Raw genomic sequence first — 26,193 nt, 5'->3', positions numbered from 1 at the left:
TATTCATTTATATTTTTTTAGTTTTCGGCAGACACAACATCTTTATTTGTATGTGGTGCTGAGGATCGAATCCAGGCCGCACGCATGCTAGGCGAGCGCACCACCGCTTGAGCCACATCCCCAGCCCAACAAACTTTTTTTAATTAACTTTTTTTGGGGGGTGGGTGTTAGTCTAGACTTTAATGCTGTCATATCCTAAGTGTTGATAAAGATGAATTTTAGCACATGGATTGCTAGGGATGCCTTATCCTGTGTATTGTCAATCTTTAGCAGTTAATCTTCATGGTAAATAAATGCCTGGCTGATAGTGGAAGCTCAGTAAATAACTGGTAAAAGGGAAAGAGAACTTCAGGCATGGTGATACATAATCAGTCCTAACAAATGGGGAGGCTAAGGCAGGAAGAGTACAAGTTTGAGAACAGCCCTAGGTAACTTAAATGAGATTCTGTCTCAAAATAAAAAGAGGGTGATGTAGCTTAACGGTAAAGTTCTGGGTTAAATCCCCACTACTGAAAAATATTGTGATCAGGGGACAACTAGAATTCTTTGTTCTTAAATTGTTTCTAAAATTCCTAATTATTTTTTTGCTACTGAAATAGTTTTCAATGGTGGCTAAGTGTGTTTACATGTTTTTATGGTATTTATTAGTGAATATATAAATCATAACAATAACATTGAATATTAAAATTCTTTTGTTTCATCAGAATAATTTAGTTAATAATTTACCAGAATTCTTCTATTCATAAGTATGTTCTGATTACAGATTACTAGATTTGGTTGTTCATCCTATCCCCCGACCTTCTCAACCTTTTGGGTTTATTCAGCAAAGCCCCACAAGATCTCCTTTATGCCTAGTATCCAGTTCTTTGCCATTTGGTTCACAGTCAAAAGAATCACATCAGAATACCTCCAAGTCTGCAGAATTGCATTTACTTGAGACTCCTCTTGTAGTTAAGGTTAGTATTATGTCCCTAGCATTCATAGTAAAGCAAGAGTGTTCTTAGTTTCAAATAGCACAGAGAAAATAAGCTATTTGTAACTGAATAGTCAATAGCTGTTTTTCACTTTAATTTTCATGGCTGTCTTTCCAAAATACTTGCTATACTTTTGCATCTTCTTAAACTGGGTTGATTAAATTTAATAATAATGATCACATTGTCTTGAATATTATACAAAGCTCTGAATGGTTATTATAAATTGGCCTTTGTCCTTTTCAAAATAATTTTAAGCTTTTGATTTTTATATATGTTGATATAATTTTGCTGATAGTATGCACTTATTTTTTCCTTCTGTTAAATAATTTTTAGTTTTTACATTTTTAAGAAATTTTTCTGACCATGAACTATTCCTACTCCTAGTTTATTAGTGTCTAAATAACCTTTTCCTCCCTCCTTTCTGATAAATTATTATTGAGAAAACAACAAAACTAAACTTGTGATAACTTGTAACAATAATCTTTTCGTTTTCAAAGTATTTTCATATATGTTATCTCCTTGCTCCTTGTTCAGTATTCTATATTGAATCCTAGAAGCTTTCTTTTTGTTGTTGTTGTTTCTGGGTTCTCTTTCCAGAGATCAGTAAAGCTAGAAAATTCTTATTTTTCAAATTGAATGAAAGATAACTAAGTGCTATTTCTAAAATAGTTATTAAAAGAAGGTTGATAGGATTTTTAGGTTCCTGACACAATCCAGTATTGTATTTCTAATCTTTTCATCTGTCCAAAAATAAAAACTGGTTTTGTATTTTCTCCAGCTAAGTTCAAAAAGTTCAAGTGAAATTATATTAGGGAATGATTTTGTTCGTCTTGCCAAAAGAGTATTTAGTTATAATAATCTTATAATGTGTCTAACAGCACTCATTAATGGGATTCAGTAATCTGGTTACTGGGTCTTTAGTGGACAAATTAAGTGAAGGAATTATTTCTACTAAATTAAGTGCTAATTTTGAATTATATGTATTCATTATTACTAAATCTAATAAGTTATTAATACTTGTATGGATTTTTTTTTTCCCTAAGACATAAAAAAAAGTTTAGATTAATTTTGTGTTCAGTACACACAGTTCTCTCTTTAATGTAAGACTTTGTTTCTTAAATTTATCTTACTAATTGGCATTGTATTTTTTATGGATACAATTTTAAGTTTAATAGCCTTAAATATAGAAAGCACTGATAGAATTTTTTTTCTTCCAATCAATCTGAAATAAAAATTTCTACTTATGTGTTTATTGAAAATGAGACTATAACCACAATTGTCACTCAAATGCCCTAGTAAATACTTACGTAAATGCCTTTTATAAACACTAATAGAATTCCATTTGCTCTTTGTTTTAGAAAGCTAAAAGTTTGGTTATGTCAGTTGCTTCTTCTGGATTTGCCGAGTTTACTCCTCAATCTATCCTAAGGTCTGGCCTTCGAACACCTTTAGCATCTCCCTCTACATCACCTGGAAGGTCTCTTACTCCTCCTTTGCGACTTAAAGAAACTAAAATTTCATTCATGGAAGAAGAAATGAACACAAAATGGACTACTGCAGTAAGTTTGATTATAATAGGGAAAAAAGACTCAAAGATTGTATTAGCTCTTACAAGTAAAAAGTGTGATAAATCAATTTAAATAACCTCACTATGGATTTTTATATGCAATTTTATAGATTGACTTGAATTTACAAAACAGTTCTGAAGGAAACATGAGGGCAATGGCTAAGCCTCTTACAGATAAAAAACAAAATTGGGCTTGAAAGTACCAAGTGAATTGCATATATTGGTGGCAGAAATGGCACTAGAATTCAGACTTCCTAAGTCTTAGTCTGTGGGCTTTTTAAAAAAGTTTTGTTTTGTTTATTCTGTGTAGTACTTCTTAAGTTCCTATTTGGTTGTCTGTTAACAGCCTGCAGATAACAGTAACCCAGAAGCATTTATCACTACATCTTTTCATAAATGTGGAGTTCCAGCAGAAAATGAATGGCCGAAGAGCAAAGAGGAAACCATACCTTTTCTTGTAAATAGCTCAGAAAAGGACCCTCAAGAAATGGATACAGGGTCACTGGACGCATCCTTCCAAAGTTTGGAGAAACTAGATGTGAGCAAAGAAAGCAATGCTTCAACCAGATCAGACCAGACCACCTTAGAATATCAAGATGCACCATCACCAGAAGAGTTTGAAGATATTTTTTGGTCCTCCCAGTCAGGAGAGTCTTCCACTGAACTAAATACTAATTTAACTGAGCAAATCAAGAAAGATGAAGATAAAGATGTGTTTGAGTCACAAGTAATTCCTCCAGATGAGGAAAAACAGATGGGTAAGAACTCGTTTCCACATATTAAAAATTGCCATTGATAGGGCTGGGGATATGGCTCAAGTAGTAGCACACTCGCCTGGCATGCGTGAGGCACTGGGTTTGATCCTCAGCACCACATAAAAATAAAATAAAGATATTGTGTCCACCTAAAAGCTAAAAAATAAATATTTTTTTAAAAATTGCCATTGATATTCCTTAAAAAAATTCTTCTTTAGTGCATTATAGTAAAACCATTGAGGTTTTCAATTTAGTCTCCAAAATTTTCCCTCCCCCTTTCCTCCCTCTGCTTTCCTGATCTTGTATGTATTATTATTTTTAAAAATTTGTCCATTATTCATAAAGATTAATTCATTGGGGTATATTTATAAACGTACATAAGAAAGTTTGGTCAGATGCCACCATTCCTCACTTTTTCATATCCCTTCTGCTTTCTCCTCAACCTTAATAAATTTTGTAATAGGTTTCTTTTCACCATAAGGAAAGCGTGAAGATCAAGATTAAATAATATATGCGCATAGTGTCAAAATCTTTTTCAGTTATAAGTATTGCTTACATTGTTCCATAAGTATATATGAGCTTTGAAGAAAGAGGAACTTAGTATGCTTTTTAATCTGGCCATGAAATTTGGAAAAGAATACTAATGTTTAAGGATGGAAATGCAAGGTTCAGCAGTCTGATTTAGAGAATATTCCCATAAATAATGGATGTAGTAATAACTTTACGGAATAGATTGTTGCTGCAATTTTTAACTTATTCAGCAGTCTTAATTTATGAAAATTCTGCTCACAGAGCAGGATATTTGTTCTATATTCCGTCCTTACTGCCAAAACAATCACAGAACAATCAAGATAAATGTCCAAAGGCCCATGAAGTGAGTCCAATGGCATTTGGATTGTGATGTCTCTGTTACATATTATTAATTTCTCTGTTAAATTCAGGAGTCTGCTGAAGTAGTGTATGTCTAGAGATAAACACTGCTTTTTTTTTCTGTGTCATAATTCCATTAAATGTTTAAATGATAAATATTAGAATAGAATGTTCATAGAAGAGCCAGGTATGGTAAATACCTGTAGTCCCAACTATTTGGGAGGCTGAGGCCAGGAGTATTGCAAATTTGAGCCTTGCCCAGACAACTTAATTAGACCCTCTCTCAAAATACATTTTTTTAAAAAGGGCTTAGGAATGCACCTCTGTGGTAAAATGCTTGCCTAGCATGCATGAAGCCCTGGTTTCCATTCCCAGGACCATAATTTTAAAAAAAAAAAAAGAATGTACATAAGAATATCTTAATGGATTGTTTCTACCCTATTGGGCAGTCCCAAGTAGAAATCTGTATGTGTGTGTGTGTGTGTGTGTGTGTGTGTGTGTGTGTTGGAGTCAGAATCATAGAAGACATACTCTAGATTAAAATAGACTAAATTTGAATCCTTGTTCAACTATCTAAGTATGCTTGGTGATACGGGATAAACAGTGTTAATATTATGCTTTAGTTTTTCTGATATACCTCTTTGAATATTTTGGATTAAGTGAATTGATATATGTAGAACATTTGCAATAAATTGTACTTGTTCAGCCAAAGGTAAAAAGTTGGAGGTTAAGGGAGGCTCTTTGACTCAGAATTAGTAAAAGGAACTGCTGACAATCTGATGCCAAGGAAATAAACACAAAAGAACAAAAAAGCAGGCCTAGCAACTTCTTAAACAGTAATAGTTCAAGACCTGTGCAATTATAAAACATTTAGCTTAAATGATATATTTACCTGTATGATTTGTAGACACTTTGAAAGTTGCAGAGGAGTCCCTTTCAGGATCAGATAACTTAAGCTCCACTGAAGGAACCAAAGCATCACTTTGTGTGCCATCAATCCATGAAGGGTAAGTTTATGAAGATGGTTTCAAATATTTTTCCAAAGAAGTTTAATGAAATTATGAACCCATAGCAAAATATTCTTTATGTATTAGAGCTCATTTAGATTTTTGACATTCCCATCTTGAATAATTACCTGTATTCCTAGTTGTTCAGTTTTATAGTTGTGTTATTTAGTTACCATGAAATAAATCTTAATACTACTAGACATTTCTATAATATAAAGACCTAGTGAATTGAGGCATATTAATATTCTTTGACTCTTTCTGTTGAAGACCAAAAGTTCATTCACAACTATGGTATTATTCCATGTGCTTCCTTTTTTTAGTAGTTTCAGGATGATTAGGCACAGGACTCCTGTAAAACCAGAGTGGAACATAGGGGAGATGGCCGAGAGAAATTTTTTTCCTTACAATCATACAATAGTCACTCAAGTTTTTTGATAACTAATTAAAATATTATGCTGTCAAATAAATTCATTGACAGAAAAGGCCATGCATTAGGTGATATTTATTCATAGTGCTTGCTGTTCAAAACAGGATCTGGTAAAATGGTACCAATTCCCATACAGTTTATCATCTATTATAAGAAGCTTATATTAGAATGTAAATCAGTGTACTGCTTCCTTTATTGAAAGTCAACTGAACTGATCCATATGAAGTAATTAGTTCACCTGGCAAAAGCTCTTTTCCTTCATTTCACAACTAAAGACAAGATTGCATGTCAGCACTTGTAGTAGTGCTGTTGTAGAGGATACAAAAAAGTGGCAGCTTCAATTATTAAGAGGTAGTAAAGGTTATTTAGTAAAATAACTCATCTGAAATGTGATAATTTAAAACATTGCTCTATAAGTAAATAAATAATGAGCAACTTCACAAACCATCTGCAACACAATAGTCACCTGGTAGGTCAAACTTGGTCACATACTTCATTTCTGAGAAAACATCACATTTGATGGCTGGAATTTACCCAGACCTTTATTGAAAATGTGGAATAAAAGATTATCCAATATTTTATTGTTTTAGTGTTTTTTAAACTTTAATGAAAACAAATGTTATTTATTACAATGGATTTGATAGGTAATTGCATCAGTCATAAAACAAAGCATTCACATGAGAAAAGGTTTCATTGAGAAACTAGGTGAATATTCAACATCTTGGCAGAGCTCTAGTTCCTTTCTGAATATAAGTTTAATATTTTGTGGTGATTTATTGTTCTCTTATCCTTGCTACAAGCATTGTGGTTGAGGAAGTCTTATATCCATGTGTACATACTTCAAATACATTATTCTCTATTTTAAAAATCAGCCTAATTGGGTTTTAGGGAAGGGTCAGCTCAGAATATGAAGGCTGTCAGCATATTCTGAAACTTATTTTTATCATGTGTGTTAATACAGGTTTCAATGGTCTCCCATTATAAGTCTTTTTACCCTGTTTTTCCAATTTTAAAATATTGAACCTGATCCTACTGTGTATATAGGAAATGTTCCATAATACTTGACAGGCTTATTTGAAGAACATGGCCAGGATTATTCAAAAAAATCAGCAAAAGTGTAATTTATACTGACACGCATTTCAATAGATTTATTTGTACTCTGATGTCATGTCATTGTCACTGAAAAAGTAAAATAATAGAAAGTAGGAAAACCAAGTATAGCATTATTTGTTTATAAATTCACTTGCATATTTTATAATATTCAAAATGAGTTTGGTGATTTCTTTGAACCTTGATTTTCATCAGCAGAATAACAGAGGCAGTAGGACAAAGCAGGTAGAGAAGGTGGGATATTTATACATGCTAAAGTATACATTTCTATTTCTAAAGGAAAATCCTCACCCCAAAGTCCAAGATACCAGTGTTGGATAAAGGATTAATATCTGTTGAAGCCTACAACTCTACAATTAGAGCAGACAACAATGAATGTATGTGTTCATTTGATTATTTCATTTTATTTCTTCTCTCATTTCTACCACTCTTTTTGATTTGCTTCCCTAGAATAAAGGCATTCTAAGGAGATATGTCAGCTATCAAAACAATAGGTTGCTTGTAAGGCATTTTGGAACATGAAAGAATAAGTCAGGGAAAGTAATAAGTATAATTCATTGAATTTTTTTTCCCCCACAGTTAATCCTGTTTTGGGGTGTGGGACACCTACTCTCAGACGCTCTCTGTATTATACAGAGGTGAAGCTACTTTCTTTGGTAACCTTATAGCTTTCCATACGTGTTATCTCATTTAATCTTCATGACACCATGTGAGGTGTAATTATCTGACTCAAAAGTCCTTTGCCCTTAACTGTAAATTTGTTTTTCTGTATTTTTTGTCTGATAAATACTAACAATATAAGATGGAAATATTAATAGTATTCATTTCTTAGTTGTCAGGATTAAGCCAGATGTGTGAAAAGATTTATTTCATAGTTGTCAGAATTAAGCCAGATGTGTGGAAAGTATTTAGAATAGTGCTTGGCACTTAATAAAAGCTGTTCCTATAAATTGTTTTGTTAATTTATTTAATTTGTTATATATGACAGCAGAATGTAATTCATTTCATATTACACATATAGAGTGCATTTTTTCAAGTCTCTGGTTGTATACAAAATATTTTCACACCATTCTTGTCTTCACACTTGTACTTAGGGCAGTGATGTCCAACTCATTCCACCGTCCTTCCTACCCCCATGCCTGCTCCCTTCCTCACCCTCCCCTTTATCCTAGCTAAAGTTCCTCCATTACCCCCTGTGGACATGAGTCGGCATTCTCATATCAAACAATGTTTTATTCAGCCTTTGGTTTTTTGGGATTAGCTTACTTCACTTAGCATTATATTCTCCAACTTCATCCATTTCCCTGCAGATGCCATGATTTTATTCTTTTTTAATGATGTGTGTAATATTGCATTGTGTATATATATACACCAAAGTTTGCTTTGCCTATCTGTTCATCTACTGAAGGGCATCTGGGTGGTTCCACAAAGATAGCTATTGTGAATTGTGCTGCTGTAAACACTGATGTGGCTGTGTCCCTGTAGTATACTGTTTTTAAGTCCTTTGGGTATAGACCGAGGAGTGGGATAGCTGGGTCAAAAAATGGTTCCATGCCCAGTTTTCCAAGGAATCTCCATACTGCTTTTCATATTGGCTGCACCAATTTGCAGTCCCACCAGCAATGTACGAGAGTGCCTTTTTCCCCACACCCTAGCCAACACTTCTTTTTGTTTGTATTCTTGATAGCTGCCATTCAGACTGGAGTGAAATGAAGTCTTAGAGTAGTTTTGATTTGCTTTTCTTTAATAGCTAGAGATGTTGGACATTTTTTTCATGTTTGTTGATTTGATTATATATCCTCTGTTTAGTTCCTTGGCCCATTTGTTGATTGGGTTATTTGTGGGGTTTTTTTGTTTTTGTTTTTGTTTTGTTTTGTTTTTTGGTGTTAAGGTTTTTGGGTGCTTTATAGATTAGTGCTGTATCTGATGTGCTTGTGGTAGAGATTTGCTCCCATTCTGTAGGTTCTCTATTCACCTCACTGATTGTTTCTTTTGCTGAGAAGAAGCTTTTTAGTTTGAATCCATTCCATTTATTGATTCTTGGTTTTAATTCTTGCGCTATAGCAGTCTTATTAAGGAAGTTGGGGCCTAATCTGACATGGAGGACATTTGGGCCTACTTTTTCTTCCATTAGGTGCAAGGTCTCTGTTTTAATTCCTAGGTCCTTGATTCACTTTGAGTTGAGTTTTGTGCATGGTAAGAGATACAGGTTTAATTTCATTTTGTTACGTGTGGATTTCCAATTTTCCCAGAACCATTTGTTGAAGAGGCTGTCTTTTCTCCAATTTATGTTTTTGATGCCTTTGTCTAATATGAGATAACTGTAATTATGTGGGTTTGTCTGTGTCCTCTATTCTGTACCATTGATTTACAGGTCTGTTTTGGGGCTGATTATTTATTTATTTTTTTCTTATTTTTTTGTTTTACTGTTTTGTTTCTGTAGGCCTATACTTGGGTATATATCTTCAAGACAATCTATGTCAGGATTTCTGTTGGATAGACATGGACCTACTAGGTCAAAGAATATTCAGATTTCTAATATTATTATTTTCTGCTATTTTCATATGTTGATAAGTGAAAAGTACCTATTTTCCCATACCTTTTTGCCAAACTGATAGGTGGGAAACATCTTCATTTTATTTTACAGCATTTGCCTATTAGGGATAATAAGCTTTTTATCTATTAAAAGTATGAATATTTTTTCTGGTTTGCCTTTTTTTTAATCTTTTTACCTTTTTATTGATTTGTACTCATCATTAAAAATGATTTTTAGTGGGTTGAGGTTGTGGCTCAGAGGTAGAGTGCCCGCCTAGCATGTGTGAGGCACTGGGTTCAATCCTTAGTACCACATAAAAATAAAGACATTGTGTTGACTTGTAACTAAAAAATAAATATTTTTTAAAAGGATTTTTTTAGTTAAGTTGGAGACATCTTTTCTCCTTGAGGTTAGTGTTTTTGTGACATTCACAAATGCTAAACCTAAATATAACCTATGAGTATTAGTGACATGTAAACATTTGGTGAAAAGAAAAATAAAAGGAATATTTTTGTGAGCCCCTCCACCTAATTTTGAAAAGTGGTAAGGTACATTTGTGTTTATTTGTATGCTTTCTGCCAAAAGAAAGATATCTCCTGTTTTATAGCCATGTCAAAATCTAGATTGCATTTCCCTAGTATAATTCTGCACTGGTTTAACAAAGATAGCTAGTTGTCTTATAATCACTAGGTAACACATAATTTTCAAAATAATGAAGAACACTTCCTCCAGGAATTTGTCATTATATTAAACTGTCAGAATAAGGGTAGGAATTACAGTCCAATGGAAGAAAACAATGTTGCCAGTTTTAAATGTGTAATTTATATTATGTATATGTATTATTTCAACTGAATGTGTATTATCCTGGCAAAAAGTGGATTTAAAAAGGTCTTTTAAAAAGACCTTTCCTTTTTAAGATCTTAGACTTTTTAAATTAATTTTTCAAGTGAGGTATATAGCTTTTTCTATTGTGTTTCCTTTGTTAATTACATGATTTTCAGTTTAAAATGTAAAAACCTTAACTCTTTCCCCCTACCCCCCACAGCAGTGGCCAGTAACCTTGGTGATAGTGGAAGCTCTGGGCTCATCACATCTGAAAGTCCTGTTATCTCTGAACATACCTTAAAAGAAGATCATGAACTAGAAATTGATGTACTAAAAAAGAGTGTTGACATACCAGAAGAGAAGCTACCAATTCCTGACAGTTCTCCTGATACTCAAGAAATTCATGTAAAAAAAATTAACTTTTCACTTTTTTTGTCAGTCTTTTAGTTTTGGTTTAGTTAGGTTTCAAGATATGATAGTTCAAATTTAATGTATTCATTTAGTTGACTGCTGTATTAAAATCTAAAAATTTGTGCTAATTAAATACATTAATATTTTGCAGAATAAAAGAACACGTCCTTAAAGAAATTGGTTTTCATGAAAACCAATTTTCTGTTAAAAAAAGTCATGATTTAATTTTTACTTATATGCTTCAAATGAAAGGCTTTTTTAGCCAGAAGAAAACATACAATGGCTACTCCAGAGACAATAAGACTATTGAGAAGCCTATATATGAAAATGAATAGATACAATTAAACAGGATACCCCTACCCCTACCTTAAGCATATTTTGTAAGGATGATATTTACTTGGGTGATATTCAATTTCTGAACAACTCCAAAAAGCATTTTTTATACTTAATATGTTTTATGGTTTTTCTGTGATTTGACCAAATTTTTATATGATAAGAGGAAAAACTCAAAATTATGTATAGAAATGTGTATGGAGTTTGGGGAGAACATTAAAATGTTATGAGTATCTATATTTATCTTCATGAGTGCTGTGAAATAGATGGCTAAAGTCCCTATTCCTTTAGTTGTGAAACAATAAAAATGTGGGCATGGTGTAAATGGGAATCCTTACTTATAGGCTATTTCCAATCTCATCTCAATGTTTGGGGAATGGGAAAATGTCATTGTCTAGGTGGGTGGTAATGTTCTACCTTCTTGGTCAGGAGATCTCTCTGTTACTCTCTACCTCCTCCTTTTTCTCCCCTTCCCTTACCAAAAGGTAAATGCAAGGACCATTCCTTCTTCCTCCAAACCCTTGCAGGAGAGGTACTGAACTTGAAAGCCTTAGGAATTTCATGGTTTATGCAGCCCCAGCAAAGGGAAGAGGATTGAGTCTAGCCCAAGGGAGCTTATGTAGGTGAATTGTTCTTCAACCTTATGGGGATCATGCTGTTTAGAAAAGTGTGGATAGTTAGGTAATTTGGGGATTTTCATTAAAATATAGTTTGGGGGTTATTTTTCTCCAGTTAAGTTTTCTGTTGAGTAAGAGTAGAAAAAATCCTTAATTTTCATAATAGTCTCATAATAATTTTCAATTTTTTGTTTATACTGTCATAGCTAGGGAAATGTGGAATTTCTAGTTTAATTACAGTCATAGTCTCTGAATATAGTTGTTTTTGACTGAATTCTCATTTAGGCCTGAATTTTTAAATGAATATATATAAAGTAAACCTTATAGTATGTGCCAAATATCAAATGTAACATTATTTTGAAAAAATGCACACACCAAAAATAAATGGTCATTAAAAACCTTCGTGCTTTAGGCTAAAATAGATTTTTAAATTTTTTAACTGGTCTCTTATCTTTAATTCATTTTAGGTAATTGGACATGAAAAGCTTGAAGTTCAGAATTCAGGAGAAGAGGCCAGAAATCTTTCATTTAACGAGTTATATCCCTCAGGAACTCTTAAGCTTCAATATAATTTTGATACTATTGAGCAACAGTTTTGTGACTTACCTGATAATAAAGACTCTGCTGAATGTGACATTGCTGAAGTAGATGGGGAACTTTTTGTGGCCCAGAGCAACTTTACCTTGATATTGGAAGGTGAAGAAGGAGAAGTTGAGACAGGTGATTCTGCAACACCTAATGTGTTACCTAAAGCAGCTAACACAGCATCCAAGGAAAAACTTGTATACAGTGTGGAACATGATGATCATGGACATGTTGCAGATATTCCATCTATCATAACTAGTGATCAAGAATCCCAAAAGGTAGAGACTTTACCATATGTGCCTCAACCCATTAAAGTAGCAATTGCAGAAAATTTATTAGGTGTGATTAAAGATACGAGAAGTAAAGAAATTACTTCAGATGTAATGGAACAGTCTGTTCATGAAAGCATACCTTTAATAAGCCAGAAGGTAATGTGTTCTACCAAATTAGTCAAACCTGTGATAAAGACTTTTCAGGAAACAAGTACCATGACTATAAATGTTAGCCAGGGTGATGACATGGTTTCCTCTAGAACACGCATGAGAAAGAGTGTCCAAAACCTGAGTATCACTACAGCAGGGCAGGAGTCAGCAGATTTTGCTACTCCCAAGATGCTGGGGCCACAATCTATAAAGAAAACTAGAAAAGCAAAAGAAATTTCTGAGGTTTCTGAAAGTGCCTATTCTGATATCAAAGGAAAATCTCAGAATCAGCAAATACCTCAAAATTCTATTATTTCTAGGAGAGGAAGGAAGAAAAAAGAAACTAATCAAGATACATTAGATAGTATTGATTCTGTGGAACAAGAATTGCAGGTTACTTCAGGTAGGGAACTAAAAAGGTTAAAGTCACCTCAGCTTTTGGAACCAGCAACTGAAGAAATTTCTTTTAGAAAAGAAGTTAAGCTTTCATCTGTTACAAAAAGGACTCTAAGAAAAACTAAAAAATCTATAGAAAATCAGGAAAGTGTTGAAATTAATGTTAGTAAAATAGCAACTCCTAGCAAGACTGTCAAGAAAAAGCTAAGAAATGCTGATACAGAAGCCTCTGAAAATATGCAAGAGGGGAAATCCAATGACCAACTGCCTATTAAACATAGTAGAAAGATCAGAGAGAAAGAAGTTACTATGTCAGATATGATAGAAGAGTCTAAACTTGATTCCTCCCAGTTGATTCTTCAAGCAGAATTTGATTTGCCTGCCACAACTAGGAAACGTGGTAGACCAAGGAAAATAAATCCATCAGAAAATGTTGGATCTAAGACTGTTAAGGAAGAGAGAAGTCCCAAGAAGAGAGTTCTTAGCATCCGAAGATCTTCAAGGAATGCCTCAGCTAGAAATGAAAATATTGATGTTGGAAAACCAGTTTTAGAAAAAACCATTCTAGTGCCAAATGAGGAACTTGTTTTGGTGACAAGCTCTAAGAAAAAACTTACCAAGAAGACTGAAAATCAATGTCAGAAAAGTTCATTACACTCTGTATCAGATGAAATGACACAGGAACAACCAAATAACCAAGAAGAAAGATTACTTGCCACCTCAACTTTTGCTAAATCTTCTCGTAGTACAAGGACCAGGTCTAGCAAGGCCATCTTGTTACCAGATCTTTCTGAACCAAAAAATGAGCCTTTATTTTCTCCTCCTGCAGCAGAGGTACCAAGGAAAGTGAAAGGTACTTTTATTTTTATTCATATTTTACATATGCAGAATCTTCAACCTAAAATTTGTTTAAAAGCACTATGTGGTTTGATTTGGCTTAAAGCAAAGATTTCATGTTTCCAAATTTGTTTTGAAATTTCAAGGATTCTGTATGATTTAGTATGCCTTTTTCTTTTTTTCCTTTCTTTTTTTAATCCTATAATTTACCTGACAATAGTGTTTTTCTTTCTTTTTGGCGGGGGAGGGGTGGTACTAGGGATTAAACCCAGGGACATTTAACCCACCAAGCCACATCTCCAGGCCTTTTTAATATTTACTAGCAACAGGATCTGGCTGAGTTGCTTAGGGACTTGCTAAATTGCTGAGGCTCACTGGCATTACAAGTGTGCACCTCCGTACCCAGCTCATAGTGTTTATTTCTTCGAAATAGCATTAGAATAGTGTTTCTCTTTATTCTGTCCTTATATCCTAATGACTTAATTTTGATTTCTCTCCAAATAGAATCAGCTCTTTAAATTGAAGAACTGTGGCCATTGGCTTATGTCCCAATGATATCCACAAACACTATCCCCCTCCCCACCCCAGGTACTGGGTATCAAACCCAGGACCTTGCACATGATAGGCAAGTGGTTTACCATTATACTACATTCCCAGCCCTTTTTATATCTCCAATATTCACTATGCTGATGAAACTTTTTTAAATGCATTGTAATTTTGCAGTCACATATCCATCACAAGCCCAGGAAAGCAACTTTCCCATATAATTGACAATTTGTCCTCAAAATGATTTGTAGCCAGGCATAGTGGTGCATACCTATAATCTCAGTGGCTCGGGAGCTTGAGGCAGGAAGAACTAGAGTTCAAAGCCAGCCTCAGCAAAAGTGAGTGCTACTCAGTGAGACCCTGTTTCTAAATAAAAATACAAAATAGGGCTGGGATGTGGCTCAGTGATTTGAGTGCCCCCAAGTTCAGACCCTAGTACCCCAAAAATAGATTGGATTAGATTAGATAGAAAGAAAGAAAGAAAAATAGTATAGTCTGATCTATGAGAATATGTGGAAGGAACAGTAGATAAAGGCTGAATATTTTTGTACATGATATTAAACTTTGTTTCCTTACTGCTTTGAAGTAGTTGGGGAAAGTTTCTGAGAAGATGATTCCAGAAGCAGAAATGATTAAAACTAACAGATTGGGACTGGGGTTGGGCTGGGCTGTAGCTTAGTGGCAGAGCACTTGTCTAGCATGTGTGAGGCACTGGGTTTGATCCTGCTATCCATCTACAACTAAAAAAAAAAAAATCTTTTTAATTAAAAAACTAATGGATTATACAATTTTGTACCTGCCTTTTATGTCATATTTTTATTATAACATTATTTAGTTTGATTCTTTAAATACTTGTAAACAATTAAAGGTAAACATTTGTTTTACCTAAATGATACTGAGATTCTCCCCATACCCTATCCCTCATGATTTCTCTTGTCCTAACTTGGTCATTAAGGGGTACCTACCCTGTGTTCTCTATTTTGGGATGTTTGCATCTTTGTAATGTGCATCATTTGTTCTAAGCTTCTTGTTGGATACATACAGATATATTTTTCCCCCCAACTTTTCTTTAGCTGCAAAAATAGAGGCTCCTGCACAGTTGAAAGAATTAGTTTCAGACTTATCTTCTCAGTTTGTATTCTCACCTCCTGCTTTGAGGACCAGACGAAAGAATACATCCAGTGCATCCAAGCTTGTAGATGAACTGGTAAGGAATATAGGATTTTGTGTGTTTGCTTAAACATACTTTTTATTTTTAAAATATTTCCTGAATAATCTTTAAAGGTAGCAGCCATTTTTGGTAAAAACCCCAAACCATCATGTCTCTACTCTTGAAGATCCTACTTTTAAGACAGATCTTTGATGTTGCTGATAATATATTACTTACTGGCAGCTGTAATTTAAATTACCTTTTGGGAGGTAATCAGAATTATTTGGGTTTGTTTACCTATGATATAGGTCCTTGAGCCCCTAATGTGTCATTAAAGAATTTATTTCAGAGTTAATTCAATGGCATAGTTACACATTACCCTAGAGTGGAAATTCTTTAGGGATTGTGAGTCCTTTATATATATGAATGTTAATTTATAGACATTTATTGAATTATCTGCCATTAATTGGTTATTACACAAAAATAACTCAGCTCACAGTTGAATGAAATATACAGTTTAATTGAAGAGGCAAAAACAATAGGTATTTCATTGCTTGATCAGAATCATTTATGCAGGGCTGGGATTGTGGCTCAGTGGTAGAGTGCTCGCCTATCATGTGCGAGGCCCTGTGTTCAATCCTCAGCACCACATAGATAGATAGATAGATGAATAGATAGATAGATATTGTGTCCAACTAAAAAATAAATATTAAAAAAAAAAAAAGAATCATTTATACCCAAGTACCTCTGTAGACTGAGGGCAGAAGAGACAGGCATTCCTGGACCAAGAAGACAGAAGATGTACAGAATGCATGGCAGGGGTGGGTAGGCTGGGAACATTCGTTCACAATAGTCATGTTTGTATATTAGATCATTTTTGTGAAAGATGAATTCTAGGCAGGAAAAAAAAAATTGTTGGCAGCCTAATCCCTAAAAGATGAAGATCCTGGATTTGGGGACCTAAGCAGTAGGAAGAGCAATTGTCAGTTTCCACTGGAAATAGAAACATTGAAAATAAAAAAGAAAACTTGGAGCATAGTTGACTTGGGAGTGAGGAATAAAGAGCAGCAATCTTAGCCAGAGTTTCTACTGAAGAACAGAAGGAGTCAGTTTTGGACTGGATAAGTTTGAATTTATTTGCAGTGTTTGGCTATATTCTTTGACTCTTTGATAAAAAACTGTTTAGATTTCAAATGTTTAATTACTTAGGATTTATCTCTGTAAAATTTCGACCCATAGGAAGATGATACTAAATCAGGAGAAACTATGGTAGAGCAAAAAGTGAAAAGAATCAGGATTGCAAAAACAAAACAAGCAAGCAAGTAAGTATGACTTTCCATTCTATAATATCTAACCATTTGTTTCTTCAAGTTACAGCTAAGAAAAGTCTTATTTAAAAAGGGGAATTATGGCTGGAATACTTGCCTAGCATGTTGTAAGGCCCTCAATCCTTAGCACCATATAAATAAATAAAGGTATTGTGTCCATCTACAACTAAAAAAAAAAAAATCTTAAAAATAAATAAAAACTAAAAGGGAAATTATGACTGGGGAATGTAGCTCAGTGGTAGAGCACTAATGGACACAATGCCCTGGATTTGATTCCCAACATGGCAAAAAAGGCAAATTCTTATGGTCATTTCTAGCATCGACTGATTTTGCTGTTGAACAAGTGATCTCTATATAGCCACCACAAAAGTCTTCACACTTTTTAAAGAAGGGTGATGGGGCTGAGGTTGTGGCCCAGAGGAAAAGCATTTGCCTAGTATGCGTGAGGCACTGGATTCAATCCTCAGCACCATATAAAAATAAGATATTGTGTATACCTTTAACTAAAAAAATAATAAATATTTTAAAAAAAAATAAAGGTGATGGAGGTAGTTTAGTTCTCAGTTGTTCTTCCTTTTTGTAGTGGATTGGGAAGGAAGTGGGATGGTTCACCTTTCCACTAGTAAAGATATTTTTAGTATTAGTAAATAATTGTAAACGTTTAAATCCTGCCATTATTTCACTACATCTGTGGGGAAATTACTCCATTTCAGATTCATTAAAGGTGTCAATTCATTTTCTTTCAAAACTGATTTAATGAGACTCTTGACTATAATTAATAACACTATTTACTTATAAATTTGCTTTGAACATACTTGACAAACTCCTTCATGTTTGAAATTATACATACATTTGCCAGTTGCTGGTGTTTAAGAACTGCTTTCTCTCATAGGCTGTCTGGGCCTGCTAGGCCCTCATCCTACAGATGACTTCTAAGACTTGGTTCACTTATCCTTGTAACCCAGCAGTATTTATTAATACATGTGAAACAATTAAGGAAAAATTTAGCAGTGATTGTTTTAAAATATCCATATCAGAAAATAAAAGTACAACCTTAACTCTGCCTCTAATTATCTTACATGACTTTTAAAGCTGTACTTCACTTTCTCTTGAATCCATTACCTCTCTTGGAAAATGAAAGCATTTGGTTAGCTATCTTTGAGTGATGAAAAACCAGTTATTTTTGTTACTTCATGCATTTATTCTTAATTGATTCTTTCTTTCAGAAATACAGAAGAAGAAAGTTCTTGGTCACCTCCTCCAGTAAAAATTAGGCTGATTTCTCCTTTGGCAAGCCCAATTGAAGAAGTAAAGAGCAAATCAAGAAAAACTGCAGAAGTTAAAGGAAAAACTCTTGGAAGGAGCAGAAAGAAACCATCCTCCTTTCCAAAGCAAGTTTTACGCAGGAAAATGCTATAATTTTTTTCCAAGATTCTAATGTACACCTGTTTGTAAAGTCATCAAAATTGTGTGGATTATTAAAAATTATCCAATTTGGAAGAAAATAATTTATATAAACTCTTGTTAATTTTTGTAAATAGAATGTCTTCAGGGGCTGGGGATGTGGCTCAAGCGGTAGCGTGCTCGCCTGGCATGCGTGCGGCCCGGGTTCGATCCTCAGCACCACATACAAACAAAGATGTTGTGTCCGCCGAGAACTAATAAATAAATATTAAAAAATTCTCTCTCTCTCTACCTCTATCTCTCTCACTCTCTCTTTAAAAAAAAAAAAAAAAAAAAAAAAATAGAATGTCTTCAGTAAGTAAAGTAACTCCATACGGAGTGTGATTCTTTTAGTTCAGGTGTTTTTTCTATTTTATATTAAGACTTCATACATTTATATAATATGTAAATATGGCTTCTTATTGGAATGTTAAATAAAATGTATACTTAACAGTAGTTTGTGTCTGTTAGATTTTTGAAAGGGAATTTCTGTCTTAATGATTTTTATATGCTAGTAGGCATTTGTCCCATTTTTCTCTCTATAGTTAAAATACTAGACCAATCTTAAAATGAGGGTGATTGAACTATTATTTTTTAAAGTTGTTATTTTATAACTTATGCACTTTGATTTTGTGATTAAGATTTCTAATCATAATGTGTACTTTTATTTGGTTTTGCCTGTTACTATGCTGAAATTGAATTATGGGCATGTAATTTTGCTGCCTTTTTGTAGTTTCACAAATTTTGTGTAATCTACCTACCTCAAATGAGTAGTTTTCCAAGTAATGCATTGTGGTTAACTATAATATTGGCATTTCTTGTTCAGCAAGCTTAAGGCTATTTATCTTTAATGTCTCTTAATTCAGAGACTTATTACCCAGGTTAGATTGACCGGTTCACTGCTTATTAGCAACCTCATGAAAAGATTTGAGAAGAAAATGTAAAATAAATCTGTTTTACCAATATTCAGTACACCTTGTGTGTGCCTAATATTGATAATGGGAGAAGTTTGGATAAATTTTATAATATTCTTGCTATGAAGAAACTTACTGAATCACAGAATTCCCTTAATATTCAGGATTTAAAACTGGCAAATTAATTATCATAGGACCTCAGGCACAGATTGAGAATGGGAAGAGATGAGTAGATAAAGAACAAGAAAAAAAATGAAAGCACCCCTTTTTCTGCAGTAAGACTTTGTGCAATGAAGTAATGATACTTGATGCAGGCCATAAATTTCATCAATAAATAAGTGTTGTAAAATAATTTATACTAGGTAATTGATAGTGTGTAATGAATGGACCATTAATAATTGATGATCTGGAAACAAACTGCCTTTGTCAGCTAAGCTTTTAATGTTTTAGTATGAAGCATAGCAGTGTGGCTTTCTACATTATTTTTCTACCAAATAACAGTATGGACAATGAGAAAATGATGAAAATGCCTCTGCCAAGTAGCGACCGTGTGATAGTAGCAGTACGAGTGCGGCCATTTAGTCAGGTTAGTGGTAAATGTCACATTGCCTTTTTGAAAATTTAACTGATTTTGATTTTATTAATTTTTTAATGATAATTATAAAACTTATATTTAAGCTGCTTGTCATTTATGGAATATTAAACTTATTTAAATGAATTTGTTAATAAAGATCTAAATATGATTTAGTAAGCACTTAATTTTATTCCTTTGCACAAGTAGCACAATAAAAAAATTGATAAAAAGATATACTGTCAAGGTAATATTTTTTAAACCAATGCAATTTGGTAAACATAACCATATTATACTGTTTTTAATAGATGTACTCCCCCCATAAAAGAAGATTTTACACAAATTGCCAATTCTAAATGAACTCTGTTATAATGAATTTATGCATAAATGTATTTTTATATTGCTTTTTACCAAAACACTGCTAACAACATTTTTAGGATAGTTCATCAGTTATACTCTATAGAAACCATATATAGCAACCATATATCTGTATCAATGCATTGGTTAAATTCTAAGGTATTTCTGAACTGACCCACTCGGTAAACTTTTTAATCGGCTGCTGAGGATCAAACACCACTAGAAACTGAGAACACAAAGGAAAATCCTTTATTCTCTAGCAGCTTTCAGTTTAAGTCTAATATAAGTAAATTTACTAAATAATCTGATTCAGTAAGATACTTATTGTCATAATAGTAAAGAAATAATATACCCAGAAAAAGGTTATGTCTAGCGAATTTTGCCTGGACAGATCTTAAAAGGCTTCCTAGATATTGAGTAGAAACATTTGAGATGACTATAAAGAATAAATAAAATTTGGATACAGACAGTGATAGAACACACAAAGGCTTTACAGAAACTTTCTGATGGGGATACTATGTCATGCTTACCTTTGATGTGATGGGGTCTTGCCCACTTCTATAACTTAACTTTACATTCATCCATGTTGCAGAAAATATTTCAGTAGCCAAGCAGTGATATAATCAGATGACATTAAGTGTAACAACTATTTACAGCTTCTGAAGTAGCATGGTTTCTTGACAACTGATCAAACCATGCCAAAGAATTAATGACCAGTAAATTTAAATGCCATTCCTTTTCCCCCAGAAGGGAGGGGGGGCATTTTTCTAAGCTACTTAAAGCAATTCTGAAGGCACTTTTCTCACTGGCCTCTAATACTGCTACAGTAACCACTTGGAGGTTTTAAATAACTAATGAAAAGGATTTGTAGGAGAGGGAGTAGGTAAGTCTCACACTTGAACAACTGCAATACCTCCTACATGATCTTGGGGCTCCCAGGTTGTTCTTTACCTAGCAATAAGAAAATCTGAAAGTCAGTGTCTTGTAACTCCTTGCTCAAAACTTTCCAGTTATGTAAAAATTCCATTTTACACTTTATAAGGCCTGGTGACATATACTGCCCAACTTTAATTCCCTATCTAGTCTTCATTAGGAAATCAGAGAACCAACTTCAAGATGCCATCTTTTAAACTCTTATTGAGTAATGCAATTTGCTCTGGCAATTCAAGATTTTTAGTATAGTCAGATAATATGCAACCATCACTACAGTTTTAGAACATTTCATCGCCTATACTAAAGGTTCTTTTTGGAGAACCCATAAATATTCTATTTCCCCACCCATAAACAACTACTAATCTACTCTTTCTGTCAATTTCTTTTTTCCTTTTTTTTTTTTTTTTTTGGTACTGGGGATTGAATTCAGGGGCACTCCACCACTGAGCCACATCCCCAGCCCTATTTTGTATTTAGAGACAGGGTCTCATTGAGTTGCCTAGCGCCTCACCATTGCTGAGGCTGGTTTTGAACTCCTGATCCTCCTGCCTCAGCCTCCCAAGCCTCTGGGATTACAGGTGTGTGCCAGCCACACCCGGCCTCTGTCAATTTCTTTGTGCTGGATATTTTTGTGACTGGATGCCTCACTTTTGAGATGAGGTCTTGCTAAGTTGCACAGACTGATCTGATTTCAGCCTCCTGTAGAGCTGGAAATAAAGGTGTGGGCTACCATACCCAGCTCAAATTTACATTCTTTATAAAAACAATGTTTTGTCAAAGATTTTGCTTATCCATTTTATCAGTTGATACACTGAATTATTTTCACCTTTTGTCTATTGTAAATAGTCCTCTAAGGAATCTTTCAGTAACTTTTGTGGATGTGTGTTTTCATTTCTCTTGGTTTTATACCTAGGTATGGAATTGCTGTGCCATCTCGTAATGTTTAATCAATGCCTGGTTGTTTTCCAAAGCAGCTGCATCCTTTTACATTCCCACCAGTTGTGCATGAGGGTTCCATTTCTTCACCTTTTTGCCATTACTTGGTATCTTTTTTATTATATTCATCCAAGTCAATGTGAAATGGCATGTATTCCATGATTTTTATTTGTATTTCCCTAGTGACCAATTATGTCAAGCATTTTTTCTATGTGTTTAATGCCTATTTATCATTCTTGGAAAAATTGTCTATTCAGAGAGACTTTGCTCATTTTTTATTGGATTATCTATTTTCATTCACTTATTTATTCATTAACTCATTCAGACAGGACTGTTGCCCGCTATGCTGGGCTCACATGATCCTCCTGCCTGAACCTTCTGAGTAGCTGGGAAAATAAGGACATGCTCCCACACCTGGCTCTCTTATGAACTGACCTTTATAGATTCTGGATGCATTTCTTTATCAGATAGATGATTCGTTGTATTTTTATTTTTCCCACATTTTTGGTGTTGCCCATGGAAGCAAAAGCTTTACTGGTACTAAGGATTGAACCACTAGGATACATTGCCACTCTAATTTTTTATTTTGAAACCATCTTGATAAAGTTGCTAAGGCTTGGCCTTGAACTTGTGATCTTCTTATCTCACTATCTCCCAAGTAGCTGGGATTACAGGTCTGCACCACTGGGAGAAACAATTTTGACAAGGTTCAATTTATTGTAGTGTTTGTGTTTTGTTGGACTTTACAGATCCTTTGCCCATTCCAAGGTCATGAAAATTTGCTTTCTTTGATCCATTAGGGGATAATTTTTATATATGGTTCAAGTTCATTCTTTTGCACATGAATATCTAGTTCTGGCACTATGTCTTGAAAAGGCTATCTATCACTATTGGATGGTTTGGATAGCCTTGTTGAAAATTAACTGGCTTTATTTCTGGACTTATTATTCTAGGAAAAGCCTGTCCCAGTGTGTGAGAACCATCTATAAGGTGCTATTAGACCCAAGGAAAGGGCAGATCCCTAGATCCTTGTTGCACAGAGTGAAATGTATGGTCCTGGGCAGCAATAAGACTAGTGGATCCTCTGATTTGGATCAGAGAAAAGTGTTTGTGAAGTGGTCAAGACAAACATGACTTCCTCTGAGTTGGAAGTCCCTGGTCTATCTTAAGCTAATATCAAAAACCTTACAATCTCATTCCCCTGCTCCCCACCTTTCCACAATGTGCCCTGAGCCTTCAGTTATTAAGGCATTTACCCAGCATGTAAGCAGAGTCCACAGAAATTGTAGAGGCACATGCACAAAAAGACAATACTTACACAAATGATTATTTTTTCCACCATGAGCCCCAAGAACTAACCAGTAGCCTAGTATGTATCCTAAGGACAGGATCGACTTGGGTTTTCATGTGACATGAGGTGTGTGACAGACAGGGTGTACAGGTTTTGTCTTGATAATAGCATGCATTCCAGGGGAAACAAGACTATGGACAAAAAAAAAAAATGTTCACTTTGTATTTGGCAAGGGTAAATCTGCACTGTCCATCAAGACAATCCTAGTGGCATCATTTCTATTAGGCAACAGAGCAGCAGGCAGCAGCTGGGGCTGGTGTGGTGAAACCAGGTGCTGGCCAACAGGACAAGATCTGTGAGTGATCCTTAAAACTAAGGGCAAAAGGGTACACCAGACAAGGAGGCCAACTCTAGTGGCCAACTCAAGAACCAATTCAGGACATAAATCTGACTATAGTCAGAGAGTCCAAAAGGATCAACAGGGATCTAGTTGGGAGGGCCAGATATCCTCCACACTGTGGTCAGAAATAACTGACCAATGTAGGGGAGGTCAAACCACTTGTGTCTCCCACTTGTTCCCTCCCCCAGATTTAATGGTTACAGTCTACAAAATGGAAGTGTTTTCTGTCAACTGGCAGTATCACATCTGGATGTACAACTTGGACATGGGTGGTTTGGGGACAGGGTATGGAGCTTTTAGGTGCTAATGAGCAGCAGGAATGCCAGCTGTATAGGCATTAAAACTTATTAACGCTTCTCCAAGGACTTTAGCAAGCAAGGTGACTTTGCCTACTATGGTCCATATCTTATTTTAACAAGCCATTTCTTCTTTCCAACCAACCTTACTGCCTCAGTGTTTTATGGCAGATGGCAGTATCATGACACATCAGTATGTTTGGGCCAAATCCTGGACAGCATGTCCTCCAAAATGGGTGGCCTAGTCACTGTCAATGCAGTGCAGGTATCTATATCACACATCAATTCTAAAGCTCTGTGTCAGAGATAATGGCAGTCTGGCTAAATCTTTTGCTAGGAGAGGCTTTATATAATGTCTGTGGCTGTGTCTACATAGGTTAAGGCACAGTTCTAGCCTTTACTATTTGGCAAAGGGCCAATATAATCAAACTGCTCATGGGTTAGACAGCTCAGTGGGTCAAATCCATGGTGCCAGAGGTATAATCACACCAAAATGGCAGCCACAAGTCACTATATTTTACGGGCAATCTTACCCCCATAGCTGTGTTCCATCCTACTTTAGCACTTTGATTGAACCCAGGGACACTTTACCACTGGGCTACCTCCCCAGTCCTTTCTACTTTTTATACTGAGAACAGGGTGTTGCTAAGTTGCTGAGGGTCTCACTAAGTTGCTGAGGCTGGCCTTGAACTTGTGATCCTCTTGACTCTGCCTCCCAGGTTGCTGGGATTACAGGTGTGTGCTGCTGAACCCAACTCAGCCTACACCATTAAAACATTTACCTCCCTATTTCCAGAAGTGCCAGTCTTGATGTGAGCACATGATATACAGTTTTGCTGAAGTGGGATCATAGTGGTTACAAAATGGTTTTGTTTAGGATATTCTGAGAATCGAACTTCTGAAAACTAACCAAGTTGTGCCCTGATTCGTGTGGCTCATAGCTCCCCAGGGAGGCTTTCCCAATATAGGCCATTTGTCATTGTGACACCCATATGTAAGGAAAGCCTCAGGGACAGCAAGAGATAGAAATGTGTTAGGCAGACAGTATTAAGTTCCCGTTCTTATATGTTTACAAATGGGGTAGACCATTGGGGCCTGAAGGTATGCACGGGAACCATGAGGCAATATAGCACATAATCAATACCCTGATTAGACAATGCTGCATGAACACCAGGTCCCCTAGTGTGACTGGACTGAAAAAAACCCTGCTGTTTAAAATCTCTAACGTATAGTCTTCAAGACCACCTAATTCCCCTCTAAAATTATCATATAAATCCCCAGACAATAACCACCCATTGGCAATCCTCTTTGGGACTTGTCTCCCGAGGGATCTCTGCTTTCTTTCTATTGCTTTAATAAATCCTGTTACTTCACTCACCCTTCATGTCTGTGGAGCTCATTCTTTAAATTCACAGGACAAAGAACATCAGTAACATTCAGTACGAATCACCAGCAGCCTTGGCTCAGTTGCTACGAGCCGAGAGCTCAGCCCATTGGCTGCTGTGATTCTGTATTAACACTCAAACCAGCATCCATAGCAGGTTACACCTGCAGCAGTCCAGATACATGGCCTCCCGCTGCAGGATCCATCTGTACAGCAAGCATTTTTGGATATGGGCCATCCCCTACTGAAGAGATCATATGCATTGGGTGGCCACCTGGAGTGGGGAGGTGGTTTCAAAATAACTGAGCCTGATGCTATCCACCACTAAAGAGTTCATAAGCTTTTGGAGAGGACACTGTGATGAGGATACACATGCCACTTATTTAGAGATCTGTGCTATAACAGGTTGAGGCTTATTTTAAAAGGCCATCCATCCACCTTTATAGGTAGGACAGTTCTCACTGTGACTGGTAGAGTCTTGGTCAGTGGCCCCACCTGTAGTAAGTCTCTGTATACACTGCTAGAAATTGCTTTTCTAATGAGGGATACCTAGTTTCAGCTCCCTTCCAGAGCTGTGACCAAAAATCTTGTGTCCTTGTTATTCTTTTCAGAGACCTTAACTCCAGCCATCTGCTGAGTAGATGACATCTAATTGCCTTGACATGCGATAGAGTGTGCCTGGGCTGTCCAAGTCTTTGCTTTCACAAGTGCCTCTCGCTGAGAGCATCCCAATCCCTCCTGTGTGGCTCCCTTCTTAACCCACTGGTGCAGGGAGTGTGGGCATCCAGTTAGATGAGTAATGAAAGCTTCCAGTAACTCAGGAGTCCCACAAAAGCCTCTACATCCCTTCCCATATGCGGAATTGGAAGGTTTGCACGTTATCTTCTACCATGCTCCAAACCAAATGAGTCATCCTACCTGACCACCCCCAGGAACTTCTCGGACAGTTCAGGGCCCTAAATCTGGTTGGGT

The 26,193-nt window shown here is 35.3% G+C and overlaps 1 protein-coding gene across 3 annotated transcripts in view; it reads left to right on the top strand.

Moving 5' to 3' along the window:
• The window catches only part of Ahctf1 (AT-hook containing transcription factor 1), a 63,833-nt gene extending 44,037 nt beyond the window's left edge, over positions 1-19,796 (top strand). For 2 of the 3 annotated variants that reach the window (XM_046432539.2, XM_046432537.2), the window contains exons 27-36: positions 764-956; positions 2,333-2,533; positions 2,888-3,299; positions 5,074-5,173; positions 6,990-7,087; positions 10,292-10,476; positions 11,900-13,688; positions 15,292-15,425; positions 16,608-16,690; positions 17,923-19,796. In XM_046432539.2, the coding sequence (XP_046288495.1) occupies positions 764-956; positions 2,333-2,533; positions 2,888-3,299; positions 5,074-5,173; positions 6,990-7,087; positions 10,292-10,476; positions 11,900-13,688; positions 15,292-15,425; positions 16,608-16,690; positions 17,923-18,115 (3,388 nt within the window). In that variant the 3' untranslated portion in view covers positions 18,116-19,796. The remainder of the gene's footprint in view (positions 1-763; positions 957-2,332; positions 2,534-2,887; positions 3,300-5,073; positions 5,174-6,989; positions 7,088-10,291; positions 10,477-11,899; positions 13,689-15,291; positions 15,426-16,607; positions 16,691-17,922) is intronic. The other variant, XM_046432538.2, reaches the window with a different exon arrangement.
• Positions 19,797-26,193: the final 6,397 nt, after the last annotated feature.

The sequence above is a fragment of the Marmota monax genome, unplaced genomic scaffold (assembly GCF_021218885.2).
Source record: "Marmota monax isolate L192 unplaced genomic scaffold, Marmota_monax_Labrador192_F-V1.1 WCK01_AAM20220418_F8-fsc00090, whole genome shotgun sequence".
Classification (NCBI taxonomy): domain Eukaryota; kingdom Metazoa; phylum Chordata; class Mammalia; order Rodentia; family Sciuridae; genus Marmota; species Marmota monax.
Note: the sequence above shows the minus strand (reverse complement) of the source record. Positions and strands in the feature narration are given on the sequence as shown.